The sequence below is a fragment of the Amblyraja radiata genome, chromosome 4, assembly GCF_010909765.2.
Source record: "Amblyraja radiata isolate CabotCenter1 chromosome 4, sAmbRad1.1.pri, whole genome shotgun sequence".
Taxonomy (NCBI): domain Eukaryota; kingdom Metazoa; phylum Chordata; class Chondrichthyes; order Rajiformes; family Rajidae; genus Amblyraja; species Amblyraja radiata.
The window spans coordinates 116,636,469-116,660,725 of record NC_045959.1 but is presented as its reverse complement, the minus strand read 5'-3'; the positions used below and the strand labels follow the sequence as shown (position 1 = coordinate 116,660,725).

The 24,257-nt window shown below is 47.3% G+C and overlaps 1 protein-coding gene across 1 annotated transcript; it reads right to left on the bottom strand.

Annotated features, from left to right (window-relative positions):
* Nucleotides 1–132: 132 nt before the first annotated feature.
* Nucleotides 133–23,748, bottom strand: myl3 (myosin light chain 3). Its single transcript, XM_033020302.1, has 7 exons — nt 23,547–23,748; nt 18,089–18,116; nt 13,035–13,184; nt 10,177–10,350; nt 3,055–3,132; nt 1,691–1,753; nt 133–353 (listed from the first exon to the last, which is right to left on the bottom strand). The coding sequence occupies exons 1-6, from the start codon at nt 23,652–23,654 to the stop codon at nt 1,725–1,727; spliced, it is 567 nt and encodes a 188-aa protein (XP_032876193.1). The 5' UTR covers nt 23,655–23,748; the 3' UTR covers nt 133–353; nt 1,691–1,724.
* Between the last annotated feature and the right edge of the window lie 509 nt (nt 23,749–24,257).

Sequence of the window (24,257 nt, the reverse complement as noted above, 5' to 3'; positions counted from 1 at the left end):
AGATAGAGAGATAGAGAGATAGATAGAGAGATAGAGAGAGAGATAGATAGATAGAGAGAGAGAGAGATAGATAGAGATAGAGATAGAGATAGAGATATGGATAGATGGATAGATAACACAATATTACCTTCAATCATTTGAAAGGATACTTTTATTAACACAGAGAACAATTATTTTGGGGCAATACAAGGAAAACCTTAATGTTAGTTTCTGACAGATTCACAGAAAGGTTTCAGTTCACAAGACATTTCACAAATACCAATGTTGAATGGAATTTGAGGGCTGTTCAGATCAACAAGGGGTGTACGGATGAAGGTCCTGTCAGTCACAAGGGAGGGCAAGTCTGGAAAAGTCTTGGGAAAAAAATGCAAACAGAAAATTAATGGTAAGAAAAACAAGGGAGCAATTTAGAAACACATGACATGGCTACTTCTAGGTACCTCCTGGTGAGAAGAGAAAATTCCTGCACGTTGGCGCAGCGGTAGAGTTGCTGCCATGCAGCGCTTACAGCACCAGAGACCCGGGTTCTATCCTGGCCACGGGTGCTGTCTGCACGGAGTTTGCACGTTCTCCCCGTGACCTGCGTGGGTTTTTCTCCGAGATCTTCGTTTTCCTCCCACACTCCAAAGACGTGCAGGTTTGTAGGTTAATTGGCTTGGTGTATGTGTAAATTGTCCCTAGTGTGTGTTGGATAGTGTTAGTGTGTGAGGATCGCTGGTCGGTGCAGACTCGGTGTTTCCGCGCTGTATCTCTAAACTAAACTAAAACTAAAGACAACTTACTCACAACTAATCATTGCACCACTCGTCTGACATTTTAGATCTGACATGACTACATTTTTCATGCAGATCATTCAGGGCAATTCAGTCTAGATTAGTTTAGAGATACGGCCTTAATTTCACATAAATAGTTAGATATCAAGTTCAAAACTGTACTAGGACTAATGAACCCACTTGAACTATATCACCTGGAGTGGACAGAATTAGCCCAAGACAGTATTTTGTGGAGGGGGCATCTGGAAGAAGCCAAAATGGACCATCCAACCAGGCTTAGTTTGGTTTAGAGATACAACACAGAAAAAGGCCCTTCAGCCCACAGAGTCTGCACCGACTAGCGATCTCCACACACTAACACTATCACTAACACACACTAGGGACAATTTACATTTATACCAAGCCATTTAACCTACAAACCCATACATAGGCACAAAAAGTTGGAGTAACTCAGTGGGACGGGCAGCATCTCTGGAGAGCAGGATTGAGACCAAGGCCAGATCTCAACCCAAAATATCACCCATTCGTATTCTCCAGAGATGCTGCCTGTCCCACTGAGTTACTCCAGCTTTTTGTGTCTATCTCGGTTTAAACCAGCATCTGCAGTTCCTCCCTACACATACAAACCTGTACGTCTTTGGTGTATGGGAGGAAACTGAAGATCTCGGAGAAAACCCACATGCCAACGGGAAGAAGGAACAAACTCCTTACAGACAGCACCCATGGTCAGGATCGAACCCGGGTCTCTGGTGCTGTAAGGCAGGACCTCGACCACTGCACCACCATGCAATTAACTCCCACCAGCTCATGGAGGAGTCCAACAACAGACTGGACCTTGGTCATAATGGATATCAAATGAATAAGGATTAACTAGCAATATCAACCGCGAACATACTATAATGGGCCAGTCTCCTCACCGATGGTAACATGTTCGTCAGCAGCTCCCGATTCTCATCCAGCCATGATGTGTTTTACAAAAGCTATGGAATAAACAGAGAAATGAATTGATTATAAAGGTCATATGTGTAAGAGTTGATATAGCAATCTAGCTCTCGGTGATGAGGTTAAGGCAGCCAGCATCATCAGAGACCCACACCACGCTCTCATTTCACTAAGAAGATACAGGACTTGGAAAACTGTAACGTCCAGGTTCAGGAACAGCTTCTTCCCAACAACCATCAGGCTATTTAACACAACAACCTCAAATAAGCTCTGAACTACAGAGACTATTATTGCATTTTTATTGTTTGTTTGTTTTTTATGTGTACATGTGTGTGTACATGTGTGTGTATATATTTATGTGTACATGTGTGTGCGTGTGTGTGTGTATATATATGTGTGTGTGCGTATATATATATTTATATGTGTATGTGTGTATGTGTGTGTGTGTATATATGCTACGACTCTTTGGAGACCTCTCATGACCAAAGAGTCGTAGCGTCTTTCTGGTCGTCTGTTGAATTTTCAACATGTTAAACATTTTGGCAACCTAACATGGGTTCCAGCAGTCGCCTGTAAAGGTTGCGTAAGTGGGACAGGCCCTTTCGTTTCCAACAGGAGTCACTGGATGCTAACCAGGGCAGGAAACCTGGGAGTCATTTTGAATTGGTGGAGCAACACTCAACTTACGCTCGTGTGAAAACAGCTTCAACCCAATGGGATGAACATTGAATTCTCTCCAATATTAAGCAACTATCCAAACCCCCCCCCCTTCCTTGTTTCTCCTCACACCTTTCTACCCACCCACCCCTGTGCCCCACCTGACATCACACTTATTCCTCCCCTCCCACCGAACTTCCTTCCTCCAGCTTCACTATTCGCAACTCTTCAAACCTTTTTGTCTCGCACCTTCTGTCTTTTCATCCCTGGCCGTTGTCCAACCATCCGCCTATGACAACTCTCCCTGGTTCACCTGCATCTACCTATCACTCACCAGGCTTTGCCCTGTCATCTCATCCAGACCTCCCCTCTCCCCCACAACCCCCACCATAGAAACATAGAAAATAGGTGCAGGATGAGGCCATTCGGCCCTTCGAGCCAGCACCGCCATTCATTGTGATCATGACTGATCGTCCCCTATCAATAACCCGTGCCTGCCTTCTCCCCATATCCCTTGACTCCACGAGCCCCTAGAGCTCTATCTAACTCTCTCTTAAATCTACAGTCAGTCCCGATTTGAAATACACATTTGTGCAATCTTGGGACTTTCAAGACTGTACAACAAAGCCCGCACTCTCTGTCCTGAAGAACCCTGGTCTTGACGTTGATGCTAATAACTTGCCTTCATAGTTGATGCATCCGTTTGCATCTTCTTGTCCAGACAGCAGTTGCTCCACTTCCTCCTCCGTCATCTTTTCACCTGTGGATATAATCGGAACACTGACACCATGTACCAGGAGCAAGCCTGAGCCCTCATTGGGAATAATAGACAATAGACATTAGGTGCAGGAGTAGGCCATTCGGCCCTTCGAGCCAGCACCGCCATTCAATGTGATCATGGCTGATCATTCAACAATCTTCAGCTCTTCGGGCTGAAGGAATCCAGGGATATGGGGAAAAAGCAGGAACGAGGTACTGATTTTAGATGATCAGCCATGATCACATCAAATAGCTGGCTCGAAGGGCCGAATGGCCTACTCCTGCACCTATTTCTTTCCTCTATGTTCTAATCATCATTGAACCTCATTGAAATGTACAGAATAGTGAAAGGCCTGGATAGAGTGGATGTGGAGAGGATGTTTCCACCAGTGGGAGAGTCCAGGACTAGAGGTCATAGCCTCAGAATTAAAGGACGTTCTTTTCAGAAGGAGATGAGGAGAAATTTATTTAATCAGAGGGTGGTGAACCTGTGGAAGGCTGTGGAGGACAAGTCAGTGGATGTTTTTAAGGCAGAGATAGATGGGTTATTGATTATTACGGGTGTCAGGGGTTATGGGGAGAAGGCAGGAGAATGGGGTTAAGAGGGAGAGATAGATCAGCCATGATTGAACGACGCAGTAGACTTGATGGGCCGAACGGCCAGATTTTGCTCCTATCACTTATGAGCTTATGAATGGCTGCAGATTCTGAGTCCATCACAATCACTTTCACTCTCCTCTCATTTCCCCCCTACGCACGCACGTGGCTTCAATCATGGCTGATCTATCTCTCCCTCCTAGCCCCATTCTCCTGCCTTCTCCCCATAACCACTGACACCCGCACTATTCAAGAATCTATCTATCTCTGCCTTAAATATATCCACTGACTTGGCCTCCACAGCCGTCTGTGGCAACGAGTTCCACAGATTAACTACCCTCTGACTAAAGAAGTTCCTCCTCACCTCCTTTCTAAAAGAGCGCCCTTTAATTCTGAGGCTGTGTCCACTGGTCCCAGACTCTCCCACCAGTGGAAACATCCTCTCCACATCCACTGTGTATCCAAGCCTTTCACTATTCTGTACGTTTTAATGAGGTCCCCCCTCATTCTTCTAAACTCCAGCGAGTACAGGCCCAGTGCCGACAAACGCTCATCATAGGTTAATTTACTCATTCCTGGGATCGTTCTTGTAAACCTCCTCTGGACCCTCTCTTGAGCCAGCACATCCTTCCTAAGATATGGTGCCCAAAATTGCTCATAGTAGTCCAAATGCAGCCTTACGAGCGCCTTATAGAACCTCAGCATTACATCCCTGTTTTTGTATACAGGTCCTCTTGAAATAAATGCTAGCATTGAGTTTGCTTTCTTTGTTTCAGATTCAACTTGCAGATTAACTTTATGGCAATCCTGCACCAGCGCTCCCAATTCCCTTTACACTTCTGATTTCTGGATTCTCTCCCCAGTTTAGTTTGTTTTAGTTTAATAAGGAACTCCAGATGCTGTTTGGTTTAGTTTAGTTTAGTTTAGAGATACAGCGTGGAAACAGGTCCTTCGGCCCCACCGAGCCCACACTGACCAGCGATCCCCGCACATTAACACTGCCCGACACACACTAGGGACAATGTTACATTTACACCAAGCCAATTAACCTACAAAACCTGTTTGTCTTTGGAAATTGAAGATCTCGGAGAAAACCCATGCGGGTCACGGGGAGAACGTACAAACTCCCTACAGACTAGCGCCCGTAGTCAGGATCGAACCCGGGTCTCCAGCGCTGTATGGCATCAACTCTACCGCTGCGCCACCGTGCCGCCCTTTAATTCTGAGGCTATGTCCTTTAAATTTGAGGCTATGACATCTAGTCCTAGACTCTCCCACTAGTGGAAACATCCTCTCCACATCCACTCTACCCAAGCCTTTCGCTATTCTGTACGTTTCAATGAGGGGCCCCCTCATCCTTCTAAATTCCAGCGAGTCCGTACATGAAAAGTTTTGTTGTGGCCTATGTTAGAAACATACAAACATATAAAATAGGTACCAGAGTAGGCCATTCGGCCCCTTCGAGCCACCACCGCTGATCATGGCTGATCTTCTAAAATCAGTACCCCGTTCCTGCTTTCTCCCCCATATCCCTTGATTCCCTTAGCCCCAAGAGCTAAATCTAACTAATTCTTGAATACATTGAATGCATACGTGCTGAGATGTGGTTTGATGAGACTGATCGATGACAAAGGACTAGGCTTGTTTAGGAATGGCATCTTCTCATTCCTGAGGGTATTAATAGTCTCACAAATGAACTAAAGATAGAGATGAAAAGGATTATAAATTGCAGCCATTGTTTCTGGTAACTGATGGTGCGTCACGGTGGTGCAGCGGTAGAATTGCTGCCTCACAGCGCTAGAGACCCTGGTTCGATCCTGACTACGGGCGCTGTCTGTACAGAGTTTGTACGTTCTCCCCGTGACCTGCGTGGGTTTTATCCGAGATCTTCGGATTCCTCCCAGACTCCAAATACGTGCAGGTCTGTTGATCAATTGGCTTGGTATAAAATGTCAATTGTCCCGAGGATAGTGTTAACGTGCGGGGGGATCGCTGGTCGGCGCGGACACGGTGGGCCGAAGGGCCTGTTTCTGTGCTGTATCCCCCCGAACTAAACTCAACTAAACGGAGGCTTTTGCTGTCCATCATGTATTTGTGAAGGTCATAGCTGTTATTAATATATCCGCAGGCCATTGTCAGTGATGTTGGGCAGCCAATTGGTTTGTGATGTTCGTGATGCGTTCCCATATTAGGTAGTGTGACCTAATTCCCAAACCAGCCATTTGTCTCTCCTTCCCCCCCCGCCCCCCCCCCCCCCCCCCCCACCCCACCCTCCCCACCTCCCCATCACATTAAATTGGCAGATGCCCCCAACAGGTGCAAGTTAAAGCAAGTGCCCTTCAGCCCATCCAAGGGCAAGTGGTCAGAGTGATGCTGCTCATCCATATTAGAGGATTTTCCGAATGAGCTAAATTCACATCTCGACCAAGAATAGAACTACCCTTGTAGCATGGGTCAGCGCCCAGTTTGGGTTTAATCCCTCACCGTGACGGAGCCTAACTCTTCCACTGTGCTAACTCCCGACTCTAATCTTTTACGATCGGATCCCTTTCAGGGGAAAAAAAAAGCAAAGATAAGGAAAGCAATTGACTGAAGCAGGATCCATTCCACCCACGCCAACTATTGCCCTTTCAGTGTTCATCTCACTACCTTACTTGCCGAGTTAGTTAGTTTAGAGATACAGCGTGGAAACAGGCCCTTCGGCCCACCGAGTCCACGCCGACCAGCGATCCCCGCACACTAACACTATCCTACACTAGGGACAATCTTTACATTTTTACAATTTTTACATCTACACCAAGCCAATTAACCTACAAACCTGCACGTATTTGGAGTGTGGGAGGAAACCGAAGATCTCGGAGAAAACCCACGCAGGTCACGGGGAGAGCGTACAAACTCCGTACAGACAGCGCCCGTAAGGCAGCAACTCTACCGCTGCACCACCATTATTCCAATCATTTGTTAGGCTGCCTTGAAGACTTAAAGTATCAGTTCTAGATTTATATTCGACCTGTGTTCTTTTATAACAGCATTCAGGGCAATGGATAGCCCAGAGATAACCATGGGCAGATTGAACCCACACAGGCAAGGCGTTAGCATACCTGCATAGACTCACTTTTATTTCCACAAACTATTCTTATCGATTGCAAACTCATCCTGCTGTTTAGCGGCCACAACAAGAGACAGAAAGCAGGGGAATTTTTCATTAACATTACAGAACATAGAACAGCACACAACACAGGAACAGGCCCTTCGGCCCACAATGTCCATGCTGAACATGATGCCAAGACAAACTAATCTCTTCTACCTGCACGTGATCCATAGCTTTTATTCCCAACATAACCATAGAGTCATAGAGTGATACAGCGTGGAAACAGGCCCTTCGCCCCAACTTGCCCACACTGGCCAACAATGTCCCAGCTACACTAGTCCCACTTGCCTGTGTTTGGCCCATATCCCTCCAAACCTGTCCTATCCATGTACCTGTCTAACTGTTCCTTAAACGATGGGATAATCCCAGCCTCAACTGCCTCCTCCGGCAGCTTGTTCCATACACCCACCATACCCCTCAGATTCCTATTAAATATTTTCCCCTTCACCTTAAACCTATGTCCTCTGGTCCTCTATTCTCCAACTCTGGGCAAGAGATTCTGTGCGTCCAACCGATCAATTCCTCTCATGATTTTATACACCTCTATAAGATCACCTCTCATCCTCCTGCGCTCCAAGGAATAGAGACCCAGCCTACTCAACCTCTCCCTGTAGCTCACACCCTCTAGTCCTGGCAACATCCTCCTAAATCTTTTCTGAACCATTTCCAGCTTGACAATATATTTCCTATAACATGGTGCCCAGAACTGAACACAATATTCTAAATGCGGTCTCACCAACGTCTTATACAACTGCAACATGACCTCCCAACTTCTATACTCAATACTCTGACTGATGAAGGCCAATGTGCCAAAAGCCTTTTTGACCGCCTTATCTACCTTCTATACTCAACTTCAATATGTGCCTATCTAAAACGTTTTTAACGGCACTATTATATCGGTCTCCACCACCACCACCACCACCAGATATGGTGAATGTACGGAGCCCTTTACGAATAGGTAGGGGAATCGAGAACCAGAGGACAATAGACAATAGACAATAGGTGCAGGAGTAGGCCATTCGGCCCTTCGAGCCAGCACCACCATTCAATGTGATCATGGCTGATCATCCACAATCAGTACCCCGTTCCTGCCTTCTCCCCATATCCCCTGACTCCACTATCTTTAAGAGCTCTATCTAGCTCTCTCTTGAAAGTTTCCAGAGAATCGGCCTCCACCGCTCTCTGAGGCAGAGAATTCCACAGACTCACAACTCTCTGTGTGAAAAAGTGTTTCCTCGTCTCCGTTCTAAATGGCTTACCCCTTATTCTTAAACTGTGGCCCCTGGTTCTGGACTCCCCCCAACATCGGGAACATGTTTCCTGCCTCTAGCGTGTCCAAACCCTTAACAATCTTATATGTTTCAATGAGATATCCTCTCATCCTTCTAAACTCCAGAGTATACAAGCCCAGCCGCTCCATTCTCTCAGCAGTAGGACATACTGTTTAAGGTGAGATGGGCAAGGAATCTGAGGAGTGATTTTTTTCACTCAGAGGGTGGTGGGAATGTGGAACGACTTGCCAGAGAGGCAGGTGAATAGGATTATTAAGGACTAAGTCATTAAGGACGCAGGTTAGGCCAGAAGGGTGAAGGGTGCCCTCACTGAAACTTACTGAAACGTAAAAGGCTTGGATAGAACAGATGTTTCCACTAGTGGGAGAGTCCAGGACTAGAGGTCACAGCCTCAGAATTAAAGGACCTTCCTTTAGGATGGCGATGAGGAGGAATTTCTTTGGTCAGAGGGTGGTGAATCTGTGGAACTCATTGCCACAGAAGGCTGTGGAGGCCAAGTCAATGGATATTTTTAAGGCAGAGATAGATAGACTCTTGATTAGTACGGGTGTTTGGGGAGAAGGCAGGAGAATGGGGTTGAGGGGGAGAGTTAGATCAGCCATGATTGAATGGCAGAGCAGACTTAATGGGCCGAATGGCCTAATTCTGCTCCTATCACTTATGAAGGGTTTTGTTGCACCTGTATTCAGCCTCATTCATTTATTGAAATTATTGTCTGAAGAAGGGTCTCGACCCGAAACGTCACCTCTTCCTTTTCTCCAGAGATGCTGCCTGTCCCGCTGAGTTACCCCAGCTTTTTGTGTCTATCTTTACTTTATTGAATGTTTTGTTAGTTATGTATTACCTATGTGTAATCACCTGTCCTGTCTGTGGATGGCCAGCCATGATCACAGTGAATGGCGGTGCTGGCTTGAAGGGCCGAATGGCCTACTCCTGCACCTATTGTCTATTGTGTTTAGGGACCTGTTGTGCTGCATCAAGTAAGGATGCCACTGTTCCATTTTCAGAGCTTGTGACAATTACAGTACGCACTCTCGGCCCTTGATGCAGGTTCAGCAGAGTTTATTTGGGCTTCCTGCCATCTCCCAAACGTTTGCATGCAGATCAATTGTTGACTGTAAGATTATCCCCTAAATCTAATTAAATAGCAAAAAAGGAAGATGATGGATGTGAGAGAGAATAAAATGCAGGGCTGTAGGAAAATAAGGAGATGGTGAATTTCAAGAGGGAGCTAGATAGGGCTCTTAAAGATAGCAGAGTCAGGGGATATGGGGAGAAGGCAGGAATGGGGTACTGATTGGGGATGTGCAGCCATGATCACATTGAATGGCGGTGCTGGCTCGAAGGGTCGAATGGCCTCCTCCTGCACCTATTGTCTATTGTCTATTGTTTAAGATGAGAGGGGCACGATCTAATAGGAACCTGAGGGGCAATATTTTCACTCAGAGGGTGGAAGATGCATGGAATCAGCCGTCTGAAGGGGTCGTTGAGGCAGGTACTATAACATTTCAAAGATACTTGGACGGGTACATGGATAGGAAAGGTTTAGAACGATATGGAAAACATGGGTCAATGAGACTAGCTTAGATGGGGCATCTTGGATGGCATGGGCGAGTTGGGCCGAAGGGCCTGTCCCTGCACATTAACGCTGCTAAGGTTCTTGCTATCAACTATATGCATCCAATGTTCGGTGAGGTCGATTCTCAGGACACTGTTAGTCAACAGACTCGGTGGGCCGAAGGGCCTGTTTCCAACAATCTTGATAATCTTATATGTTTCAATGAGATCTCCTCTCATCCTTCTAAACTCCAGAGTATACAAGCCCAGCCGCTCCATTCTCTCAGCATATGACAGTCCCGCCATCCCGGGAATTAACCTTGTGACTTGTTTCTTCTGAACTCGTTTCTTCTGAATTTCGGTGGGATCATGGCTTTGGAGTTAAGCGTCTCACACTGCTACCTGATATTCAATCCACACCTTTACCTGTCCGTCCGCAGGTACGTACCCAACGTGGCTAATACGTGGCGAAGTTCAGCGCCCATCACTGTGCCGTTACCCTCCTTGTCAAAGACTCTCAGACCTTCAACAAAGTCTTCGTACGTTCCTTGGTCCTTCATCTTGCAGATGTGTTGGTGCATTGGCAGGAAGGTGTCGAAGTCCAACATCTTAGTGTTCAGTTCTGGGGGATAAATGAAGATGAAATTTAACTTACAAAGGATAACCTCATTATAACCAGCCTCAGCCTTGCACGAAGAGTCAACGAATATCTTCTTCACACAGAGAGTTGTGAGTCTGTGGAATTCTCTGCCTCAGAGGGCGGTGGAGGCCGGTTCTCTGGACACGTTCAAGAGAGAGCTAGATAGGGATCTTAAAGATAGCGGAGTCAGGGGATATGGGAAGAAGGCAGGAACGGGGTACTGATTGTGAATGATCAGCCATGATCACATTGAATGGCGGTGCTGGCTCGAAGGGCCGAATGGCCTACTCCTGCACCTATTGTCTATTGTCTATTGTCTGTCTACCTTGGCATTGCCTGACACTGTCATTAAAACAGTAAGTACTAGAAATACTCAGCAGGTCAGGCAACAAGATAGACACAAAGTGCTGGAGTAACTCAGCGGGTCAGGCAGCTTCTCTGGAGAAAAGGACTAGGTGATGTTTTGGGTCGAGACCCTTCCTCAAACTAAAAGTAGGGAATGGGGGGGGGGGGTGAAGAGTTGGAGGCGAGAAAAGGCCATGGCCAATCAGGGCCAGCCACAAATGACCTCAGTAGGTCCATGTTTGAGAAAGAACTGCAGATGCTGGAATAATTATTATTGGCCAGGAAAAGTGTGATCTACCTTGACTACGGCCTAATAACTGCGAAAAAACTCGTTCTCAAATTCAGGAAAAAGATAACAGTTCCCACAGTGAAGATGTGGATTACTGACATGTCCGAGACACTACATTTTGAAAACATTAGGCTTGTTTTGGCTGAAAAAGCAGACCAGTTCTCCAAAACATGGTCTCCTTTCACTGAATTTCTTCAACAACAGAATGGTTGAACACAAATTTAAAACCGATGCTAGGGATGGGTGAGGGGGGGGGGGGGGGGGGGGGGGGGGGGAGGGGTTAAAATTGTTAAAAATGAAGCTGTACGAATAATTGTATAACTCTCATGCCGATTGCTTTATTCTTGTGCAATTGCTTCTAATAAAATTAATATAAAAAAGAAAAATGAAAAGTGTGATCACAAGAAGGAAGCTATGTGGAGATCAGTGGAACTGGTAAAACCACGAGGGGGGCGAAAGGCGGCAAGCGGGGAAGGCGAGGGGAGAGGAGTGTAAGTTACATCACATTTGAGAGTTCAATGTTCATACCGCTGGGTTGTAAACTTCCCTTCCCATTCCCTAGCTGACCTTCCTGCTCTGGCCGCCCACAGTGTACAGTTACATGATGAAGAGAATAACGTGTAACGCAACATTAAAGTCTAGTAAAGTCCGATTCAAGATGGTTTTAGGGTCTTCAATGAGGTTGATAGTAGCTCAGGACCACTCTCTAGTTGGTCCAGGGGCCACAGTCTTAGATTAAAGGGGAGGCCATTTAAGACTGAGGTGAGAAAAAAACTTTTTCACCCAGAGAGTTGTGAATTTGTGGAATTCCCTGCCACAGATAGATAGATGGATAGAATCTTCATTTGCCACGCAGCCAGGGTTGGTGGTATTTGGGTTCGGTACATGATGGTACACTGCTTTAGTCACATTAACACATATAACAACACAGATCATAGTAATAAAGTGCATCCATACCACATCACAAATCACAAATCTCACCAACAGAACATAGTGCAAAAGAACAGACAAAGACCATAGACAAGACACTATATACATCAAGAGTCCTTAGTGTTGTCTGTCGTTGGAGGGAATTGAGTGTTCTTATTGCTGAGGGGAAGAAGCTGTTTTTAAAGCGGGTGGATTTTGTGGCAAGTGACCTGAGGCGCCTCCCTGAAGGGAGAGACTGGAAAAGGTGGTTTGCTGGATGGGAGTGGTCCGAGATGATCTTTATTGCCTGTTTTGAGGTACGTTGGAGGTAAATGGAATGGATTGAGGGGAGGGGGGAGTTGATGATCCTGGAGGCCTTGGAGACAATGCGCTGTATTCTGTGTAGTGAGTGACTATCAGTGTTTCCGTACCAAACTGTGATTGAGGAGGTGATGATGCTTTCGATAATGGATTGATAGAAACAGACCAGGAGGTGTTTGTGGACTCTGAACTTTTTGAGCTGTCTGAGGAAGTATAGGCGTTGTTGTCCTTTCTTAATGATGTGGTCTGCGTTGATGTGCCATTTTAGATTATTGCAGATATAGGTGCCCAGAAACTTGAATGAGTTCGTGGAGGTTATGGGATGGGAGTTGACATGGACCGGGGGTTTGGGGTTTTGTTTGCGTCTGAAGTCTATGGTGATTTCCAAGGTTTTTGATGTATTAAGCTGGAGGTTGTTGTCTGCACACCATTTGACTGCGCTGTCGACTGTTTGATGGTGTTGTGATTCGTTGTTGTCTGAGATGAGGCCAGTTATTGTTGTGTCATCTGCATATTTGAACATTTTGACTGAGCTGCATTGGGATGTGAGGTTGTTGGTGAAAAGTGAGAAGAGCTGGGGTGACAGAACGCACCCTTGAGGTGCACAGAGGGCAATGGAGGCCAAATCACTGGATGGATTTAAGAGAGAATGGCGGTGCTGGCTCGAAGGGCCGAATGGCCTACTCCTGCACCTATTGTCTATAGAGTTTCTTCACCATTTTAGCCTACCTTCCATTCTTCCAGCATCTGCAGTTCCTTCTTAAACATAAAACACACTTGATCTTTCTTTTCAATCACCTACCTTCTGGTTTGGGTCTGCCGAGCACCTTCATGACCTCGGCATTGGTCGGGTTCTGGCCCAGGGCTCGCATGACATCCCCGCACTGGGCGTAGGTGATCTTCATCTCTGAGGCGGGTGTTCGGTCAAACAAGATGAAAGCTTCCTTGAAATCTGAAAGAAGGAACCAGTCTGAGAAAGAGCGCAGCGGATGTGTGTGGGGTGGATTAGTTCAGCGCAGTCCAGTTCAGTATATTGTCACGTGTACCGAGGGTGCGGTGAAAAGCTTTTTGTTGCGTGCTATCCAGTCAGCGGAAAGACTATACACGATTACAATCGAGCCGTTCACAGGGTACAAATACATGTTCCCGAAGTTGGGGGAGTCCAGAACCAGGGGCCACAGTTTAAGAATAAGGGGTAAGCCATTTAGAACGGGGATGAAGAAAGACTGGATAGAAAGACATATGAAGAAAGACTGGATAGACTCGGCTTGTACCCGCTAGAATTTAGAAGATTGAAGGGGGGATCTTATAGAAACTTACAAAATTCTTAAGGGGTTGGGCAGGCTAGATGCAGGAAGATTGTTCCTGATGTTGGGGAAGTCCAGAACAAGGGGTCACAGTTTAAGGATAAGGGGGAAATCTTTTAGGACCGAGATGAGAAAAAAAAAATTCACACAGAGAGTGGTGAATCTGTGGAATTCTCTGCCACAGAAAGTAGTTGAGGCCAGTTCATTGGCTATATTTAAGAGGGAGTTAGATGTGGCCCTTGTGGCTAAAGGGATCGGGGGTATGGAGAGAAGGCAGGTACAGGATACTGAGTTGGATGATCAGCCATGATCACATTGAATGGCGGTGTGGGCTCGAAGGGCCGAATGGCCTACTCCTGCACCTATTGTCTATTGTCTATTGTCTATGATAAAGGAATAACGTTTAGTGAAACGTCGCTGTCGGGGTAGAGATGTAAGAGTGTGGAGCGATTGTAATGTGTGATTGTAGATCTGCTTCTGTGACCGGCACACGGATAGTCGGTTGGGCCGGACGCCATCTTGGAAACTTTGAGGATCAGAAACTTCCCATCATGTGGAAGATGACACTAGATGCCCGCTGCCTCCAAGTTCTTTTAAGTTTAATGAGATGCGCGAGGAAGTTTTTTTCACAGAGGGTGGTGGGTGCCTGGAACAGGTGGTGGTGGAGGCAGATACGATAGTGGTGTTTAAGAGCCTTTTAGATGGGCACATGGAATGGAGGGAATGGAGGGATATGGAGCACGCACAGGCAGAGGAGATTAGTTTAAAGGGCCTGTCCCACTGTACGAGCTAATTCAAGAGCTCTAAACTCGTGGTAAGTACGTAGAATGTGTGGAATGAGCTTCCAGTGAAGGTGGTGGAGGCAGGTTCGTTTTTATCATTTAAAAATAAATTGGATAGTTATATGGACGGGAAAGGAATGGAGGGTTATGGTCTGAGCGCAGGTATATGGGACTAGGGGAGAATACGTGTTCGGCACGGACTAGAAGGGTCGAGATATGGTTATTTATATGGTTATAATGTACGTAGCGGGTACGTCGGAGCTCGGGGACGTCTCTTAGCGGCTCGTAACGCTAACGGCAGGTACTCGGGAAACGCGGTAAGCTCGGGAAGATTTTTAAACATGTTGAAAAAATGTCCACGAGAGCCCCGAGTACCTACGAGCGGCCATTACCGTAATTCTCCGTGTTCGAATCAGGGGAAACTCGGGAGAACTCTTGAATTACCTCGTACAGTGGGACAGGCCCTTAACTTGGCATCATGTTCAGCACGGACTGCTCCATGTTCTCCATGCAGTGCAGGCTCGAGGGGCCAAATGGCCTCCTCCGGCACCTATTTTCTATGATTCTATGTCCTAAGATCATCTTGATATTTCTTATCATGTCATATCAGTTACTTCCTGCACAATTTCTTTATTATGCTTTTATTGATGTACAAAGGCCGCTGTGATTTCAGATTATATATGCAGGTGAGGATACTTTCGAGGAACTGTGTACCTGCGTTCCTAGATCCCACTGCTCGGCAATACTCCCTGTCGACCTGTGATGCCACTTTCAAGGAACAATGTACAGTACCTGCGCTCCTAGATCCCTTGCTCTGCATCACCTGTATCCACCTATCACTTGCCAGTCTTTGTCCCTCCCCCCCGCCTCTCTTCCAGCTTTATCCTCCATAAGATCATGTGATAGTAGCAGAATTAGGCCATTCGGCCCATCAAGTCCGCCATTCAATCATGGCTGATCTATCTCTCCCTCCTAACCCCATTCTCCTGCCTCCTCCCCAAAACCTCTGACACCCGAACTAATCCAAGAACCTATTTATCTCCGCCTTAAATATATCCCCTGCCTCCACAGCCTTCTGTGGCAAAGAATTCCACAGATTCACCACCCTCTGACTAAAGAAATTCCTCCTCATCTCCTTCCTAAAAGAACGTCCTTTAATCTTTATTTTTGGGCCACGGAAACAGGCCCTTCAGCCCAGCTTGTCCATGCCAGCCAAGATGCCCCATCCGTCCCACATGGTCATGTTAGGCCCATATCCCACTAAACCTTTCCTATCATGTATCTGTCCAAGTATCTTTTCATTTGATACAATCTGCAAATCTGCAATTAGAAGTGAGAGATATACTGCCATTGTGAATATATTTTCCCCATGTTGGGGGAGTCCAGAACCAGGGGCCACAGTTTAAGAATAAAGGGTAAGCCATTTAGAACGGAGACGAGAAAACACTTTTTCACACATAGAGTTGTGAATCTGTGGAATTCTCTGCCTCGGAGGGCGGTGGAGGCAGGTTCTCTGGATACTTTCAAGAGAGAGCTAGATAGGGCTCTTAAAGATAGTGGAGTCAGGGGATATGGGGAGAAGGCAGGAACGGGGTACTGATTGTGGATGATCAGCCGTGATCACATTGAATGGCGGTGCTGGATCGAAGGGCCGAATGGCCTACTCCTGCACTTATTGTCAATTGTCTATAATGACATCCAGAAATAATATAACATAATAATTGCAATCGTAGCTGCTAAATTGGATTGGAAGGCACTGCCTGAAGGTGGTGGTGGAAGCAGATTCAATATTAAATTGCAACAATGTGCTGTATAAATGATAGAAGGAGAAATGGTTGTGGGCGATGGGTAAAGAGAAGGGCAGGGGAACAAATGGATTTTACATATTTGTAGGAAAGAACTGCAGATGCTGGTTTAATTCGAAGGTAGACACAAAATGCTGTAGTCAAGGGCGTGTCCCACCGTACGAGGTAATTCAAATTTTTTTTTAAATCACTCGTGGTAAGCACGTAGAATGTACGTAGCGGGTACGTCGGAGCTCGGGGCGTCTCTTAGCGGCTCGTAACGCTAACGGCAGGTACTCGGGAAACGCGGTAAGCTCGGGAAGACTCGTGAAGATTTTTCAACGTGTTGAAAAATGTCCACGAGAGCCCCGAGTACCTACGAGCGGCCATTACCGTAAATCTCCGAGTTGGAATCAGGGCAAACTCGGGAGAACTCTTAAATTAGCTCGTACAGTGGGACAGGCCCTTAACTTAGCGGGACAGGCAGCATCTCTGGAGAGAAGGAATGGGTGATGTTTCGGGTCGAGGCGAAGGGTCTTCGACCCGAAATGTCACCCATTCCTTCACTCCAGAGATACTGCCTGTCCCGCTGAGTTACTCCAGCATTTTGTGCCTATCTTCAAATGGATTTTACAATCGGGCAGCGTAGGGTTGATGGGGCAATGAAAGCAATGTTTGCTGTAACACTCTACGATGGCAGGAGAAGTTCTGGAGCATTCAGTTTAGTTTATTGTCACGTGTACCGAGGTACAGTGAAAAGCCTTTCTTGCATGCTATCCAGTCAGCGGAAAGACAATACATGATTACAATCGAGCCGTCCACAGTGTACAGATCCATGATAAGGGAATAACTTTTAGTGCAAGGTAAAGCCTGCAAAGTCCGATCAAAGATAGTCCTAGGGTCACCAATGAGGTAGATAGTAGTTCAGGACTGCTCTCTGGTTGTGGTAGGATGGTTCAGTTGCCTGATAACAGCTGGGAAGAAACTGTCCCTGAATCTGGAGGTAGACAAAAATGCTGGAGAAACTCAGCAGGTGAGGCAGCATCTATGGAACGAAGGAATAGGTGACGTTTCGGGTCGAGACCCTTCTTCAGACTGATGTGAGGGTGGGGGGGCGGGAAGAAGAAAGGAAGAGGCGGAGACACTGGGCTGTGGGAGAGCTGGGAAGGGGAGGGGAAGGAGGGAGAAAGCAGGGACTACCTGAAATTGGAGAAGTCAATGTTCATACCGCTGGGGTGTAAACTACCCAAGCGAAATATGAGGTGCTGCTCCTCCAATTTGCGGTGGGCCTCACTCTGGCCATGGAGGAGGCCCAGGACAGAAAGGTCGGATTCAGAATAGGAGGGGGAGTTCTGGATCTGAATCGGGAGGTGTGCATTTCACACTTCTGTACCTCGTGCTTGACGGGCGCTCAATTAGCTCAAATGGTAGAGCGCTCGCTTAGCACGTGAGAGGTCGCGGGATCGATGCCCGCATTCTCCATTGGTCTTGTGTGCACAGCACAGTGGCTGCCTTACAACGCCAGAGACCCGGGTTCGATCCTGACTACGGGTGCTGTCTGTACGGAGTTTGAACGTTCTCACCGTGACCTGCGTGGGTTTTCTCCGGGCGCTCCGCTCTCCTCCCACACTTCAAAGACGTGCAGGTTTGTAGGTTAATTGGCTTCGGATAAAATGTAAATTGTCCCTAGTGGGTGTAGGATAGTGTTAGTGTGCGGGAATCGCTGGTCGTCGCGGACCCGGTGGGCCGAAGGGCCTGTTTCCGCGGTGTATCTCTAACGTCTAAAGTCTAAAGAAGGTGAAAAACTTGTGGGCGATGGGTAAAGAGAAAGGCAGTGGGAACAAATGGAGCACAGGGTGGATCGGGCAATGAGAGTAATGTTTGCTGCAACACTCCACGATGCCAGGAGATGCATCATCCCCTTCCCTTCCCCCTGTAATGATGTAAACCGCACACACTGCCAGTCACGAGAAGACCCCTCACCTTCAATCTGCTCTGCGGTGAATTCAACCTGCAAAGAAAGGAACGCTTGCATTAGCGAAAGTTTCATCATTTAAAAAAATACTTGAAAAAATAAATAAATTTAAACATGATAGGAATACACGGTAGAACACGGCGGCGCAGCGGGTAGAGCTGCTGCCTGTCAGCGCCAGAGACGCGGGTTCCATCCTGGCTACGGGTGCTGTCTGTGTGGAGTTTGCACGTTCTCCCCGTGACCAGCGTGGGGTTTTCTCCGGGTGCTCCAGTTTCCTCCCACACTTCAAAGACGTGCAGGTTTGTAGGTTCATTGTCTTCGGTAAGATGCAATATTGCCCCTAGTGTTTAGGATAGGGATAGTGCATGGGATGATCGCTGGTTGGCACAGAGTGGGTGGGCCGAAGGGCCTGTTTTCATGCTGTATCTCTAAAATTAAGTCTAAAAAGTAAACAAGAGTGAATGGGTGATCTATGGTCAACATGAACTCGGTGGGCCAAAGGGCCTGTTTCCATGCTATATCTATCAACTCAAGTAAACACAATGATCTTATGGAGTATAAGAGGAATAGATCGGGTAGATGCACAGAGTCTCTTGCCCAGAGTAGGGGAATCGAGGACCAGGGGACATCCAGTAGGTTTGTGAAAGGGAAAAGATTTAATAGGAATCTGAGGGGTAACATTTTAGGTACTCGCGGCATCAGGTAAGTCGGGACGTTTTTTCCAGCCCGATGAAAAATGTCAACGAGTAAAAGAAAATAGCCGGGATTAAAAAAATTGCAACTTTTTACTCTTAGTTATTTCGTGGGGAGATCGTAGTGGGCCGTGAGGGTAGTCGTGGGCACTCGTAGATATACGTGGCTACTCGTAGCTCGGCAGCCGGACAGAGAAAAAAAGGTGAGTGAAAAAAAAAAGAAGCTCAAGTCAACATCAGCACGTGGCTTCTGTCGCTCCAGTTCGTGAGCATGTTTGTGGAAGGTCGTAGGAGTTCGTAGATCTTTTTTTTAGGTCCTTTAAACTCGGCAGAGTTTTTGGATTTAGTCGTGAAAGTGGGACAGGCCCTTTAGATACAACACAGAGTGCTGGAGTAACTCAGCGGGTCAGGCAGCATCTGTGGGGAGAATGGAGAGGTGACGTTTCGGGCCAGTGCAGAGTTGTATTGCGTAACGCAGTAACCTGCCGAGTTACTCCAGCACTTTTTTGCTTTACTCAAGATTCCAGCATCAGCAGTTCCTTTTGTTTCCTTTTAGATATTTAGTAAATGTTGCGAAATGTTGGGAGGGCCGCGGTAACTAATTTGTACAACTTCCCGATGTTGCGGGGAGTCCTGAACCAGGGCCCACAGTTTAAGAATAAGGGGTCGGCCATTTAGAACGGAGATGAGGAAACACTTTTTCTCACAGAGAGTGGTGAGTCTGTGGAATTCTCTACCTCAGAGGGCAGTGGAGGCAGGTTCTCTGGATACTTTCACGAGAGAGCTAGATAGGGCTCTTAAAGATACTGATTGGGGATGATCAGCCATGATCACATTGAATGGCGGTGCTGGCTCAAAGGGCCAAATGGCCTACTCCTGCACCTATTACCTATTGTCTATTGTCTAACCAGTGAGTCGTAACTGAACAGACCATTTAGTTTAGTTTAGTGTAGTTGAGTTGAGTGGGGTTATTTATGTTATAGTGTGGGCATTTATGGACAGGCTCCTTTAGTTTAGTTTAGTGTAGAGATACAGCATGGAAACAGGCCCTTCAGCCCACTGAGTCCATGCTGACCATCGATCACCCATTCACTCTAGCTCTGTGTTATCATGGGGGAATCTCCCTTGTGCTCTGTCAAAAGTTGCCAAAATGCCTTTACTTCGCTTTAAGTTCTGGCAACCTGACTCTCTGATAACCTGGGGCAGAGGAGGACATGCACAGCCTCTCAGTTACACAAACCGTGACTTGGTCCTGACTGGGGCGGCACGGTGGCGCAGCGGTAGGGTTGCTGCCTTACAGAGCTTGCAGCGCCGGTGACCCGGGTTCGATCCTGACTACGGGTGCTGTCTGTATGGAGTTTGTGCGTTCTCCTGCGTGGGTTTTCTCCAAAATCTTCAGTTTCCTCCCACGCCCCAAAGATGTACAGGTCTGCAGGTTAATTGGCTTGATATAAATGTAAATTGTCCCTAGTGTGTGTGGGATAGTGTCAGTGTGCGGGGATCGCTGGTCGGTGTGGACTCGGTGGGCTGAAGGGCTTGTTTCCGCGCTGTATCTCTAAACTAAACCTCCAGCACTATCCTTGTAGAGTCCACACTATCCTTGTCTGGATCCATGTGGTTCTACCTGCTGTCCCAATTTCCTTTTGCATCCTAAAGATGTGCAGCCATGTCGAAGGAAGTCGGGACACCAGGCAGGGTATGAAAGGTTGTGTAAGAAGGAACTGCAGATGCTGGTTTATACTGAAGATAGACACAAAGTGCTGGAGTAACTCTGCGAGTCAGGCAGCATCTCTGAAGAAAAATGATGAGTGACGTTTCGGGTGGGAGCCCTTCTTCAGACTCCAACACCAATCCAATCTCAGATAAAGATTAGTTTAACCTGACATCATATTCAACACCGATATTGTGGGCCAAAGGGCCTGTTCCTGTGATGTAAAAAAATAATCTCCTCTGCCTGTGTATCTCCATATCTCTCTATTCCCTGCATATCCATCCAAGTCTCTTAAACACCACTATCGTATCTGCCTCCACCACCACCCCAGGCAGTGCGTTCCAGGCACCCACCTGTGTAAATAAACCTGCCCCGCACATCTCCTTTAAACTTTGTCTCTAGTCTTTGACACTTCCACCCTGGGGAAAATATGGTTCTGATTGTCTCCCCTATCTAGGCCTCAAATTACAATTACATGAGTTTCTTCCTGGTTTCGGGAACAAATAAAACAAAGTCATATTCATGCCTTGGGAACGTTAAACTGGGCTTTCGTGCCATGTGGGGACATTGTTTTTTTGGAAGTGAGCAAATAAATGGGATTAAGATTCAGCGACTAATATCACAATGGAATCTCGTGTCAGCCGGATTAAGTGGGAGAGTCTAGGATCAGAGGGCACAGCCTTGGAATAAAAGGACGTACCTTTAGAATGGAGATGAGGGGGAATTTCTTTAGCCGGAGGAGTGGTGAATTTGTGGAATTCACCGGCACAGATGCCTGGGGAGGCCGTCATTGGGTATTTTTAAAGTGGAGATTGATAGGCTCTTGATTAGTAAGGGCGTCAAAGGTTACGGAGAGAAGGGAGGGCGGAGGGAGGGCGGAGGGAGGGCGGAACGGTGGCGCAGCGGTAGAGTTGCTGCCTCACAGCGCCAGAGACCCGGCTCCAATCCTGACCACGACTGCTCTCTGTACAGCCGGCCATTCGGCCCTTCGTGTCAGCACCGTTATTCAATATGATCACGGCTGATCATCCAAAATCAGTACCCCGTTCCTGCTTTCTCCCCATAATCCCTTGATTCCGTTAGACCTCAGTCTAACTCTCTCTATTAATGCCAGATATCTGCTGGCAGCAAGCTGATCCAATCAAAGCTCCGACCACTTGCTGGTCCCGACCTTCATCTCAAAACCTGTGTCCTCACTGACTGACAATCTCTGCTCAGCCTCTCCCCCCTCCCCACCTCCACCACTCCCCTCCCCCCAACACTATCTCCACACAAAGGAAACATTTAGTTTGGTTTCGAGATACAGCGTGAAAACAGGCTCTCTGAGAGGATACAGTCAAATGCTGAGAGAATGGAGCGGCTGGGCTTGTACACTCTGGAGTTTAGAAGGATGAGAGGGTTTCTTATTGAAACATATAAGATTGTTAAGGGCTTGGACACACTAGAGGCAGGAAACATGTTCCCGATGTTGGGGGAGTCCAGAACCAGGGGCCACAGTTTAAGAATAAGGGGTAAGCCATTTAGAACGGAGACGAGGAAACACCTTTTCACGCAGAGAGTCGTGAGTCTGTGGAATTCTCTGCCTAAGAGGGCGGTGGAGGCAGGTTTCTCTGGATACTTTCAAGAGGTAGCTAGATTGGGCTCTTAAAGATAGCGGAGTCAGGGGATATGGGGAGAAGGCAGGAACGGGGTACTGGTTGTGGATGATCAGCCATGATCACATTGAATGGCGGTGCTGGCTCGAAGGGCCGAATGGCCTACTCCTGCACCTATTGTCTATTGAATATTGTCTCCACCCCACCGAGTCTGCGCCGACCAGCGATCCTGTATACTAGTTCATTCCCACACACTGGGAGCAACTTACAAAAGGCAATTAACCTACAAACCTGAACCTCTTTCGGATGTGGGTGGAAACAAGAGTACCCGGAGAAAACCCACGCAGGTCAGGGGGAGAACATACAAACTCTGTACAAACAGCACCCGTAGTCAGGATAGAACCCGGATCTCTGGCGCTGTGAGGCAGCAGTTCTACCCGCCGCACCGCCCACAATAGGTGAGAAACATCTCAACCGAAATGGAAACGTTTCCAAGTAAAATCTTCATAGTTTTTTTCTGGATAACATGGTGACTTTTTCCATTCAGTTGAGTTTTTCCCATGACAAAGAGACAATAGACAATAGGTGCAGGAGTAGGCCATTCGGCCCCTCGAGCCAGCACCGCCCATTCAATGTGATCATGGCTGATCATCCCCAATCAGTACCCCGTTCCTGCCTTCTCCCCATATCCCCTGACTCCGCTATCTTTAAGAGCCCTATCTAGCTCTCTCTTGAAAGTATCCAGAGAACCGGCCTCCACCGCCCTCTGAGGCAGAGAATTCCACAGACTCACCACTCTCTGTGTGAAAAAGTGTTTCCTCGTCTCCGCTCTAAATGGCTTACCCCTTATTCTTAAACTGTGGCCCCTGGTTCTCAAGAGACACAAGGTGCTGGAGTAATTCAGCGGGTCAGGCAGCGTCTGTGGAGGGAATGTACCGTCAGCGTTTATGTTTGGGACCCTTCTCCAGACTCTCTTAAATGTCAGCAGATCAGCCACTTTCAGAGTGTGAAGAAGTGTTTAGCTTATTGCAGTTTAGAGCTATAGCGTGAAAAGAGGCCCTTTAGCTCACCAAGTCCACGCCGACCAGCGATCCCTGCACATTAGCACTAGCCTACACACACTGGGGACAATTTACATTTACACCAAAGCCAATTAGCCTACAAACCTGCACGTCTTTGGAGTGTGGGAGGAAACCGAAGATCTCGGAGAAAAACGCACGCAGGTCACGGGGAGAACGTACAAACTCCGTACAGACAGCACCCGTAGTCAGGATCGAACCCGGGTCTCTGGCGCTGTGCGGCAGCAACTCTACCGCTGCGCCACCGTGCCGCCGCTAAGGGTCCTGATCTAAAACGTGGTTGGCCCATTCCCCCCACAGATGCTGCCTGACTTGCTGAGTGACTAACTGGGAGACTCTGTTTAAGAGGGGGGGGGGGGGGGGGGGGGGGGGGGAGGAGATGAACTTACAGTCACCGTCTTGGGGTCGAACACGATCTCCTTGGGCACCTCTGGCTCAGGACGTTTCACCTCCTTCTTCGGCTCCTCTTTCTTGGGTTCTGGTTTCTTGGGCGCCATGTTGAGATGCGAGACGGAGCCGTCAAGAACAGAGAAGGGGAAGGGAGAGAGGCCGGGCAGAGAATGGGGACCAGACGCCAGGGACAAAGGACTTTTATCTCTCGCCAGCTCTCCTAAAGTATGCGGCGGTATCAGTTCCCCTCACATTCCACGCCTCACAATGCAACCTTTCTATAAATGGACAAAGCCTCTGTTGCTATTTAAGAGCAGCTGAACCTACTGTTGTCACCAATGTCGGTCTGAGGTAAAGAAGGCTTTCAGGCAACGAATAGCAACAGTGGCAAGACTTCAGGTCCTTTCACATTCGGAGGCAATTTACCAACTCACTTGTGTGACAACTGACAATAGTTTTCTACAATTGATAATAATTCTGTTTCTTCAGAGTTACACAACAAAGAAACCATCACTCCACAAGTGCAGACTCAGCCAGCTGCATTGCCTCTAGATTAGAAGGTTCAAGGCTCACTTTAAAGATATAGTATACAATTTAGACTGTCAAAGAAACATGGAAAAATAGGGGTAGATAGTAGTTCAGGACTGCTCTTTGGTTGTGGTAGGATGATTCAGTTGCCTGATAACAGCTGGGAATAGACAACAGACAAT

Coding starts and splice junctions, on each gene's coding strand:
- myl3 (XM_033020302.1), bottom strand. CDS start 23,654: ATGGCGCCCAAGAAACCAGAACCCAAGAAAGAGGAGCCGAAGAAGGAG. Junction 10,351..13,034: donor CGGCAGACCCAAACCAGAAG/GTAGGTGATTGA, acceptor TTTATCCCCCAG/AACTGAACACTAAGATGTTG. Junction 3,133..10,176: donor CCACGTATTAGCCACGTTGG/GTACGTACCTGC, acceptor TTATATCCACAG/GTGAAAAGATGACGGAGGAG.